This window comes from Canis lupus, chromosome 29, assembly GCF_011100685.1.
Source record: "Canis lupus familiaris isolate Mischka breed German Shepherd chromosome 29, alternate assembly UU_Cfam_GSD_1.0, whole genome shotgun sequence".
NCBI classification, from domain to species: Eukaryota; Metazoa; Chordata; class Mammalia; order Carnivora; family Canidae; genus Canis; species Canis lupus.
The window spans coordinates 39,258,707-39,270,958 of NC_049250.1; the positions used below are offsets into that span (position 1 = coordinate 39,258,707).

Consider the following 12,252-nt stretch of genomic DNA (forward strand, 5'->3'; position numbering starts at 1 on the left):
TTCCTGATTTATATCATAGATACTGGTAATGAGGCTTCCTGGAGTGGTTTTGGGGTTTGTTGTTGTTGTTGTTTGCTTTGGAAGGGAGGGAAGAAGGTGGTGTTGTAACTGTTTTCTTTCTAAAAGCTCATTTTCACTTCTAGTATCTCATAAGCACTTTCACTAATAGATATTTTAGGTTTCAAGGTACAGGTTAAGTGTTAGAAGTTGCCCAGTTAGAAGCAGCAGCACTGCTTCTCTTGTACTCCTCTCATCAGTGCTTTTGGTTGCTTTTGGTACTTTTAAAAAGCCTCGTATAGAAATTTCAGTCATTTAAAAAAAAAAAATAGAAAGAAAAACCTCACAAAACAAAGTGAAGATAATGATCTTTGAACCTCTACTTGCTATTCATACAGAAATTTGAGTAGTAATTACATTTTGGGGGTACTTTTGGGAAAAGTTGAGTTCTTGTCATGTGATAGTCTACAACAAACAAGCAACTCTCAGTTACACGTAACTGGGGACTTCAAAAATAATTTATACTCACTGATATAACCTTAAAAACCCATAAGACAGTAACTTCAATGCCCCCTTCTAGAAAACCTTTATGCTATTAAATAGCAAAGTTAATTTGATTTACATTTGTTCTCCTTTTTTATTTCCCTTGCTTACCAAATGGTGGAGGTGCTAATGAACAATGAACAAAAGGTAGGCAACAAAAAGGAGAACAGGAAAAAAAGACTTGGATAATCCTTGCACTGAATGGTCAGCATATGGATTATCTGAAATGGTACAGATTGAACTATTCTGATTATTCGTGGTTTTGATTTTAGGATTCCTAATATTTAAATGCTCAATGAGAACTTGATTTTTTTCATTTTCCTAAAATCTTTTAAAGTGAAACATTTATCTATATTTGTTTATATAAAAACCAATATGAAATGAAACATACTATTAAACATGTATCATCAAAAAAAGCCTTCTTCCTGCTGCTAAAATAATACATGTTCATTTTAAACAATTAGATAATGTCATCTTGTATTACCTGTCCTGATAAGGAAAATTTGAACATCCATGAGTTATTTTTCTTATGCTGTATCTGCCTTTAAAAACCCCGTTTCTTCAGTGTCTTCCACTAGCACTATTAATTGAAGGTGTAATTACTCAAAATATGATAAAAATGATAATGTTTAAGAAAAGCAGTTTAATTCTAAATAAAAGATCAACCATGCAGTTTCACAGCTCAGCAACACTGAGACCATTTATCTTGTTCTCCAAACTTTGGTAATTTACAAATGGCTTCCCAGAAAAGAATTGCACCTAATACTATGGTCTTTAAGCTTCTTTTGCTTTTAAGGATTGTCACTAAATTTTTCCAACATGCTGCATCTTTCAACTTCAATTTTCTTATCTGGAAAGTTGGACTATTACATTTTGGAGATAATATAATGTAAAATATCCAACACTGGGCCAAACACACTGAAAGTGGTAGCTGTAAAATTTGAGATGGCTTAAAACTTACCCAAAATCTACTATAAAAGAAAAATAATACAGAGATGATCTTGTGGCAGAGATAAGCTTCTTAGAAACCCGAGAGATTTTCTTGTCATATTGCACACTAGGTACTTTTCGGCTTTGTTACTCTATGACTTAGCAGGTTTTATTTTGTTTAAGATTCTGAGTTTTATCAATTTCTAGTGATTATTCTTTTACTTACAAAGATAAATTCTAACATTTTAAACATTTTAAAACATTACTCTGTGTATTAATTATGTTTGGGTTAAATAGCCCAGGTTTTATTTCAGAATTTAAGTTTTGATATATCTATGTTTCTTTTCAGTTATATTTTATAATAATTTTTAATAGGTTGAAAGACTTGAAGCCAAAGTAGTTGAACCTTTGAAAGCTTATGGAACCATTGTAAAAATGAAACGAGTAAGTAAATTCATTTTTCCTACTATTATTAACTCTGGTGGCAAAGAGTAATTGTCCTCTTAATAAAAAGTACAATGTAGTGTTACACTAAGTAATAACATGAAGCAGTATTTTATTATAGAAACTTTAAGATATTTAATATTTGTAGTCATGAAGAATATATGGACGGAACTTATTTTACTAAATGAATGTTTATATTTTCATTTTAAAGTAGGCAGTAACATGTAGATTAAAAGTGTGACAAAGTTGTTTTTTTTTTTTTACTGAGGTGTAACTGACTAGTTTCAAGTGTACAACATAATGATTGAATATCTATAAATATTGTGAAATGATCACAAGTCTATTTAACATCCAACACCATACATAGTTAGAAATTTTTTTTCTTTTAAGACTTTTAAGATAAACTTTTAGCAACTTTCAAATATGCAGTAGTGTTAGTAACAATAGCCACCATACTGTATGTTACAACCCCTAGTTCTGTTTTTTCAACCAACTTTGAGGTATAATTTACAGGCAATAAAATTCTCCTGTTTTAAGTGTTCATTGAATTTTACCAACTTTGAGGTATAATTTACAGGCATAAAATTCTCCTGTTTTAAGTGTTCATTGAATTTTGACAAATGTGTATACACATATAACCACCACCACAATCAAAATTATACATATATATATTTGGTTATAGGTTTACATTGAAATTATCTGTATCATCATTTGAGAAGGTATTAAACACACACACATGCACACTCTCACACAAGACACACACTGATCCTGCAATAGTAATAATTCCTCTGGTAATGATGCCTGGACCAAACAGGAGTGTTCTCTCATTCTTAAAACAGAGTGTATGTATTTTATTTCTTAAATCAGAGATTTTTGTTAATCAACAATGCTTATTTTCAGGATGACCTCAAAGCAACATTAACAGCAAGGAATCGAGAAGCTAAGCAGTTAAATCAGTTAGAACGAACACGTCAGCGAAACCCATCTGATCGACATGTTATTGTATCCTTTGACTTTTGATCTTTAAAAAAATGTTTTGTAAGGTATGCTGTACAAAAGTAAATATATATGGAAAATATGCATTTTACTTTTAAATGTGCTGAAAATTTGAATATAAAGGTTGAAAAGAAACACATTTACAAATTATCATTACAGAGATAAACTGATTTTAAACAAACTGTACCACTAATTCATTCCCCTATTGTTTTCCATAATAGATATTCAAAAAATAAAACACTTAAAAATGTTGATGTTTTTATAGAAAGTTCAAAATTCTGAGTTGTTTTTCCACATGATGACTGAATATTAATTATAAAATCAATTTAAACATCTGTCATGAATCCTAATATATCAATGCCCTGTCTGCCCTGCTTTTGAACAAAGGAAGGAAAAGTCATTTTTCCCCAGTATAATTCCCTTCACCTTTCAAAACAATAATGTGAAACCACAATTGTGACTAGCAGCCAAAGACCTTCAGAGTCTTCTAGAGTAAAACTGAGGTCTGTAGCTGGACACAAAAGAATCTAGATAGGGCTGTCTCCTGTAACAAGGCTCTTCTGTTAAGGTTGACTCTTAAACTAGAATGTGCCTTGTTGATGATTAAAGAAAAGAATAGAAAATAGTGCCTGGCTAATTCCCAGCAACTGGGATAGGTGCAGCTGTAGAGAAAGTACTAATCTATCCCACTGCCTCTCTTTCCCATTCCTTCTTATGTCTCCTTCCTACTTCCTGAAGGTTTTAACTGCCCAGCTCAGCCAGAAACCACATGAGGAATGGCTCAATGGGGGCATTTGAGGTTCCAGAACACCTCCATCCCTGAGGGGAATCCCTCGAGCAGTGATTTGGGGTTGCACCAAATGCCTGGTCCTCCTTCCTTTGGACCAAAGGTACATATGCCCAAGCACGCAATAAAGAAAAATGGGCAGCCATAGGGCTTGGGAGTGCCCACTGGAGGCTGGGACAGGAACATCTCACTGAGGCTTAACATCTACAACTAGATTACAGAACCTGGCTTTTAAGCAAGTCAGGTAAACCAGAGAATGCTGGAAAATTTATGACTGACAACTAGGGTTGTCACCAGTTTTTAAGAAGTAAACCAGAGGTCAAAATTTTATTGTTTTATTTGGAGGAAAATACTTAAAGGCAGAAAAAAATGTCATGTCTGGAATCCTGAGCAGTTGGTAGGATTGAATCAGGGGTATTAGTATGGAGACTCAACACAGAGATGAATATTCCTAAGGTAAAGATGTTTCTGACTGAGATGGTCTGTTGTGAACACTGCTATGGAAGAGGTAGTCTTAAACTGTAGATGAAATCGGTCTTTGGGTTCACATGGGGGGAAATAAAATGCAGCAACAGGATAGATCATTGCTATAGGTGAACTGCTGTGCTCAATGGGAAAGTGAGTGGGTTTTGACAACTTAAGACTAGAAGATAAAGGATATAAATGTATTTAATATAAATATAAGAATATTCACTCATAGCATTACAGAACATTTACCAGGATGGACACTTAAAATTCATCTGACAATTCAAAAGAAGGATGTTAAAGTCCAGTAAGTAACATAACTTGGAGTAGCCCTGATACAAGAGGATGGGGTAAAAAAGAATCTCAGGGCTCTGTGCTCATCCTGGAAGGCTCTGGGGGGCCCCTGAAAAAGCTTCCTGTAACACGGTTTGAAAAACACCAGTCTGGCTCACTGTATTACAAGGCATTTTGCATTCAGGACTCATTAAATATACTGATACCTCCCCTCATAAAGTCATATCATAGTATTTTAATCAAAAGCATTTCCTACTCGAATGGATCCACTATAGAATTTTGAAGAATTTTCAGGGAAAAAAAAAAAAAAAAGAATAGAAACCTATATCCTCTTTGCTAAAAATAGCTGTGTAACTTTGGGTGAGTTGCTATGCCTCAGTAAAAGGATTTGAGACTTTCAGAAATGAATAGTAGTTGCTGGAGGGCAGTGGAAGATTAAGATGTCCCAGCTGTAGCTTTTGCTTCCCCCTCCCGTGGTTTAGGCAATTCTATCTACTTATCTAAATTAAAAAAAAAAAAAATTGAAACTACCAATAAAATGGGGAGGGCAAAGACATAATAAGTCAAAAGGAAGTAGTCACAAGTAAAGAATCGTATGAGTCAAGTGTAATAGTATTAGTCTACTTGGGTATTCTCAGTAGTGGAAAGTTAACACGCCATCAAATAGCTGTTAGACATGTTTTCATACAAATCTATAAAGGAGCTCTATTTTATTTTTGAATTTCTGTGATAGTTATATTTTTAAAAATCCCAAGCCCAGTAATATAGAAAGTTACTTTTGATCACTGGGTATGATTAAAAGTTAAAAGTTTATATGGTTTTTAAAAATTTTAGACCCTATATGGCAAATGTACACACACACACACAAATATTTTTTTATACTCAGTATCTTAAAATCATGTATTTGAATTAACCTAAATGTAAGAATACATAATCACTATAAAGTTATAATTAATGTATAATCTAATTGCAAGATCATATAATTTCATGAGTATATGATTTTAATTTATTTTAAAAAAATATTCTCTTTGAAATGTATTTTTTCCTTTATGAAAAATTTCAGTCACAGGTGGGTAATAAAGTGGTGTGTCAAGAAATGGATCCTTATAGTAAACTCTTTTACTTATTTCAATTTATACATTTTCTTGAAAAAAGGAAGCAAAGGCTAAATGTCAGATTAGTATGTGTCACTAGGCTTTGATGAGAAATGTACATTTTTCCCATGGATTAATTATTAAATGATGATATGTGATACTTTTGAGCAAATATACTACTAGGATAGGAAACAAAACTATTAGAACTTAATCAAAATTAGGCTATGCTTTTTAAACTTGTTTAATAAAATATTTTAAATATTTTAAACATAATTTATAATAAATATTTTAAATATTTATTAAATATTTGTGGGCAACTACTATTCTAAAGTTAGAGATTTTTTTTAGAGGAATACATAAGTAGATTGGAAGTGTTTTGCACTTTACAGTAACCACTACCAATATATGGCTGTTGAGCTCTTGAAATGCAACTAGAGTAAATGACGATACAGTTTTTAAATTTTCATTTAATCTTAATACAAATAGACACATGTGGCTACTGTCCACCATATTGATCATACAACACAGATCCAGGTAGTACAAGTACTTGTCATTACAATATATGAAGCTAAGCACTAGATTTGTCATCTAATTTATTACCTGTATATATATTTTTTTGTACTAAGCCTTAACTAAATGGTGACAGTGTAATATTATTTAATATTATTAGCCTCTAAGAAGAATATACAAATATATATTATATCATACTGAAATAAATATTTGTAGTGTATATTCTACTATATCTGATTAGGATATTACAAGATTAGAAACATTTAATGCGGGGATCCCTGGGTGGCTCAGCGGTTTGGTGCCTGCCTTTGGCCCAGGGCACGATCCTGGGGTCTCGGGATCAAGTCCCGTGTTGGGCTCCTGGCATGGAGCCTGCTTCTCCCTCTGCCTGTGTCTCTGCCTCTCTCTCTCTTTCTCTGTCTATCATAAATAAATAAATAAAATCTTAAAAAAAAAAAACATTTAATGCATTTGAAGAAATAGAAAACTGAAAACACTTCAGTCACAGATCTTTTTTTGAAGAGAAGGTGTTAAAGGGGAAAGAATGAGAAGAAAAAGAATAGAACGATAAGTGGAACAGACAGTGAAATAGGTGAAAGCAGTAGAAAATATAGAAAATTGTTTTACAGAAAACAATCCAAGGACGATATAGGGAAAAAAATTGTTTTGTAGAAAGAGAGGGTTTTCTTTGGTTTGAGGTCAGGAATCGTATCACTTAATAGATTTAAAGCTCTATTTCTGCACATGCTTATTATATAGATCATCTTATTTAATGTGATAAAATGTATTACTGAACAGTTTACAGTGGCCAAAAAGCCAGTAGTGCAATGGTAACATTTGCAAATAGGCTCAGTTGAATGGATTCTAACTTGAACTTTTTATATCTTTGGTTGGGGAATACTTTTGCAGGCAGAAACTGAATTGCAGAGAGCTACGATGGATGCTACCCGGACAACTCGTCATCTGGAGGAGACTATTGACAATTTTGAAAAGCAGAAAATAAAGGATATAAAGGTAATAAAGTAATTGTTAAATTTTGATACATGTTCCCTAATCTTATTTTTTGTTTTATTTAAATGTATGAAAACTTGGGGTGCCTGGGTAGTTCAGTTGATTAAGTAGCTGCCTTTGGCTTAGGTTGTGGGATTGACCCTGCATTGGGCTCCCTGCTCAGCGGGCAGCCTGCTTCTCTCTCTCCTCCCCACTCCTGCTCGCTGTTGCTACCTCTCTCCCTCCCTCCTCTCTCTCTCTCTCTCTCTCTCTCTCTCTTCCCCTCTCAAATAAATAAATAAATACAATCTTTTAAAAAATAAATAAATGTATGAAATAATTCCTGATTTTTTTAGCCCACGGTCTATAAGAAAAAGATACTATAAATAAAAAGCATCAAGTGTTATTTTCCTCTTTCCCCAGATATTCAGCTTATTATCACAAGTACTATTTAATCAAAGGAAACTAACATTTACTATGTTTTTGTGCACCCAGGCTGTTACAGGCACTATATATGTATTATCTTTTAATCTTTACAGCAACCTCATAAGAGGTGGTGCTATCCATATATTATATGAAATTTAAGCAGATATATAATTTACCTAAAGTATCATAGCCAATAATCTGAACTATAAACCAATTATATGTTTAAAAAAATCTAAAAAAAAAATCTGTGTTTTCCATTATGATGTATTCTCATTAAATGCTCTCTAGTAACTCCATATTATAAATGAATAGGCAAGAGTAGCCAACCACATAAACTTGCACCCACCATGATAGGATCTCACAAGAATTGCCTTATTTTATCGTAAAATGCTTCAGAAGGTGTTCAGTGACTTTTTCATAGGCACCTGGAAAGATTTGGAGGATTGCTTATGACCATATTAAGTCCTTTAAAACAAATCATCTAGGAGGTGTTTTGGCTCACTGCAAATTTTCCAGGAACAAGTTTCAAAGAAAAATATTCTTGTCATTTTACAACCATTAACAAAGAAAACATCCTGCTTTCAAAAGTTATGTTCCTTTTTTTTTTTTTTAAGATTTTATTTATTTGAAAGAGTGAGCCTGAGTGGGAGTGCTCAGAGAGAGGGAGAAGCAGACTCCCTGCTGAGCTGGGAGCCCATCACGGGGGCTCGATCCCAGGACCTGGGTTCATGACCTCAGCTGAAGGCAGACGCTTAACAGACTGAGTCCACCCAGGGGCCCCTAAGTTACATTCTTATCAATAAAATAAGCACTATCTGATACAATATTATCATCATTCCTCTTTATAATCCACAAAACAATATTCATTTGCACCCCACCCCCATCACAGGTTCAAAGGATCTCAGAAATTTGATTTTTCTGATAGCCATGCTCAGAAGTCTCTGGTTTGGTCCTGAAGACCAAAAACCTTTTTTTTAAAGGCCTCTCAATTCACTTTGTGCTCTAGTATGTAATATAGTAGATTGCTACTCATGAAGGGCATCTCAGAAAGCTGCCCTGAGACAGACTCCGTTTACTGAGTTGGGAGTGTGGGCAGGATATAACGTTTTACACCTGCTGACATCATCTCTTCAACTGAGGGAGAAAGGAAGGAAGGTTATTAAAATAATTAGCTTTGGGGATCCCTGGGTGGCGCAGCGGTTTAGCGCCTGCCTTTGGCCCAGGGCATGATCCTGGAGACCCAGGATCGAATCCCACTTCGGGCTCCTGGTGTATGGAGCCTGCTTTCTCCCTCTGCCTCTCTCTCTCTCTCTCTCTCTCTCTCTCTGTGACTATCATAAATAAATTTTTTAAAAAATTAAATTAAAAAAAATAATAATTAGCTTTAACCTGAATGATGAAAATGGAGACTTGTGAGGTATGCTTGATTCCATTGCCACCTGAAGGCTACATCAGTGATGGCAGCCTGATTCCTTGCACCGCTCCAGCTCCTCATGCCTGCAAAATTTTCTTTTATATGTGATAATCTGGGTCTCTCATCTGTGGGTTCAGTTCAGCAGCAGACTACCTCTACAGAGGTTTTTAATGCCCCAAGCAACCACCCGTTACAAAATGGACAGAGAGAGTGGAGAATTCCCAACTGCAATTCCTACTACCTGGGATTTCCTGAAGCATTAGGACAGAGAGAGAGGGACCGCAGACGGGAGGGTGCGCAGAGAGGGAAAGGGCTTCCAAGCTTTTCTCTTTACCTACTTCATCATGCCCCTGGAAGGAAGTCTCTTGGTAGTCACCAAAAGTGTAAGACATGAAGAAAACCTTTTTTAATAAATTGAGATAGAATTCATACACCAATACAATGCACCCATTTAAAATGTACAACTCAGTGATTTTTAGTGCCTTCCAGTAGGTGCAACCATCACCACTCAATTTTAGAACATTATCATCAGCCACAGGAAGACCTACTACTTTGCTGCCTTCCCACACCCCTACCTCCCCTACCCCAGCCCTAAGCAGCCACCACTAATCTGAAATCTCTGGATTTGGCTCTTCTGGCCATTTCACGTGAATAGAATCATAACATGGTTTTTGTGACTGGCTTCTTTGTCTTAGCATGCTTTCATTATTAGCTGTATATATGTGTGTGCTATATGTTAGCTATAATATGCTTTAATGTCATAGTATGTGTTCTATCAGTGTAATTCATTCTTTTTTATGGCCAAATATCCCATTGTATGGATATAACTTCATTTTGTTTATCCATTCATCAATTGATGGACATTTGGGTTGTTTTCTACCTTCTGGTTATTATGATTCATGTGCAAGTTTTTGTATGGACATAGATTTTCATTTTTCTTAGGTATATATCTAATTAAATTGCTGGGCCAGGGCCAGCAATTGAGCGTCTGCCTTTGGCTCAGGTTGTGATCCCGGTGTCCTGGGATCGAGTCCCGCATCAGGCTCCCTGCAGGGAACCTGCTTCTCCCTCTGCCTCTCTCTCTGTGTCTCTCATGAATAAATAAAATCTTTTAAAATGCTGGATCATATGCTATCCCTATATTTAATCATTTGAGAAACTTCCTGCACCATTCTGCATTCCCACCAGTAAAAAACAAGGGTTCAAAGTTTTCTGCATCCTCACCAGTACTTGTTCATCACTTTTGCAGTACAGCCATCCTAGTGGGTGTGAAATGGCAGCTTCTTGTGGTTTCGAGTTGCATTTCCCTGCTAATGCTTATTGGCCATTTGCGTATCTTCCTTGAAGAAAGGTCTATTCAGATCCTTTGCCCATATTTTAGTTGGATTGTCTTTTTATTATTGAATGGCAAAAATTCTTTATTCTGGATACAAGTCCCTTTTCAGATCTATGATTTGATATTATTTTCTCCCATTCTTAGGGTTCTTTTCAATATCTTGATGGTGCTCCTTGAAGCAGAACAGTTTGTAATTCTGATGAAGTCCAATGTTTCTTTTGTTGCATGTGTTTCCAGCGTAATATCTAACAATCCACTGCCAAATCTGAGATCTTGAAGATTTATCCCTATTTTCTTCTAATAGTTGTATAGTTTTAATGTTTCTTATAATAAGCCTTTGATCCATTTGAGTTAATTTTTATGTATGGTGTGAGCTGAAGAATAAACTTCATCTCTTTGCATGGGACTGTCCTGTTGCCCAAGCACCATTTATTAAAGATGCTATTCTTTGCCATTGAATAGTCTTGGAACTATTGTTGAAGATCAGTTGACATAGTTTTGTTTCTGGACTTTCACTGATCTATAGGTAGGTCTATCCTTATGCCAGTACTACACTATCTTGATGAGCATTGCTTTATAATGCATTTTAAAATCACGGTGTGTGAGTGCTTCTACTTTGTTCTTTTTATTTTTTTTTAAGATTTTATTTATTCATGAGAAACACACAGAGAGAGAAAGAGAAAGAGGGGCAGAGACACAGGCAGAGGGAGAAGCAGGCTCCATGCAGGGAGCCCGACGTGAGACTTGATCCCGGGTCTGCAGGATCACACCCTTTGTCTTTTATATGTGATAATCTGGGTCTCTCATCTGTGGGTTCAGTTCAGCAGCAGACTACCTCTACAGAGGTTTTTAATGCCCCAAGCAACCACCCGTTACAAAATGGGCTGAAGGCAGCGCTAAACCACTGAGCTACCCAGGCTGCCCCTACTTTGTTCTTTTTAAAGATTGTTTTGACTATTCTGGATCTGTTGTAATTCCATATGAATTTTAGAATCAGCTTGTCAGTTTTGTTTTTTTTTTAAGGTTTTATTTACTCATGAGAGACACACACACAGAGAGAGGCAGAGGCACAGGCACAGGCAGAGGGAGAAGCAGGCTCCATGCAGGGAGCCCAATGTGGGACTCCATCCTCGGACCCCGGGATCACGACCTGAGCTAAAGGCAGACGCTCAATGGCTGAGCTGCCCGGGTTCCCCAGCTTGTTAGTTTCTATAAAGAAGTCAGGTGGGATTCTGGTAGGGATTGCCTACAATCTGTAAATCCACTTGGGGGAGTACTGCCATCTTACCATTAATTTTTCTATTCCATGAACATGGGCTATTTTTCCATTTATTTAAATATTCCTTAATTTATTTTAACCACATTGGTAGTTTTCAGAGTATAAGTTTTGTTCTTCTTAAACTTTTTCCTAAGTATTTTATCATTCTTGATGCTATTATAAATGGAATTGTTTAATTTCATTTTCAGATTGTTCGTTGCAAGTGCACACAAATATAACTGACTTTTGCACAATGATCTTACGTTCTGCAATATGGCAGAACTCCTTTATAAGCAATGACAATTTTTTAGTAGATTCCTTAGGATTTTCTACATACAAGATGATGTCATGTGTGACAACCTATACTCTAAATTTAGACTCCTCTAACAAACTTCCAGAAATGGGTTCCAGAGGTCAATATCAAACAAGGCTCTGAAACCTCATTTTCTACATCTTTCCTCCTTACTATCAAATTGTTTCTTTTCCAAGTCAGGCCTCATTTGAGATCTTTTATGATAAAGAGGGATGCACAAATCTCATACTAGAAGCCTTCTGACAAGTTAAAAAAGAGTTGAATTACTGTCACCCTATGTTGAGGTTAGCATGTCTCACATTTCTGTTTATGAGAAAATTTCTTGGAAAAGTAATCATTGATGCCATTCAATTTTGAGAGAAACAAACATAGGACCTGTTATCAGGCTACTGCTTCAGATGGGGACAGAGCTTCTGTCTCCTTCCTTAACCTCTGTGGGGGCAGAAATGAGTGAG

General features: G+C 35.5%; 1 protein-coding gene across 1 annotated transcript in view; it reads left to right on the forward strand.

Moving 5' to 3' along the window:
* Window positions 1-12,252, forward strand: part of CIBAR1 (CBY1 interacting BAR domain containing 1) — a 28,213-nt gene that overhangs the window by 1,322 nt on the left and 14,639 nt on the right. Inside the window, exons 3-6 of the mRNA XM_038579756.1 lie at window positions 1,846-1,914; window positions 2,815-2,916; window positions 5,520-5,525; window positions 6,970-7,074. Coding sequence (XP_038435684.1) covers window positions 1,846-1,914; window positions 2,815-2,916; window positions 5,520-5,525; window positions 6,970-7,074 — 282 coding nt within the window. The remainder of the gene's footprint in view (window positions 1-1,845; window positions 1,915-2,814; window positions 2,917-5,519; window positions 5,526-6,969; window positions 7,075-12,252) is intronic.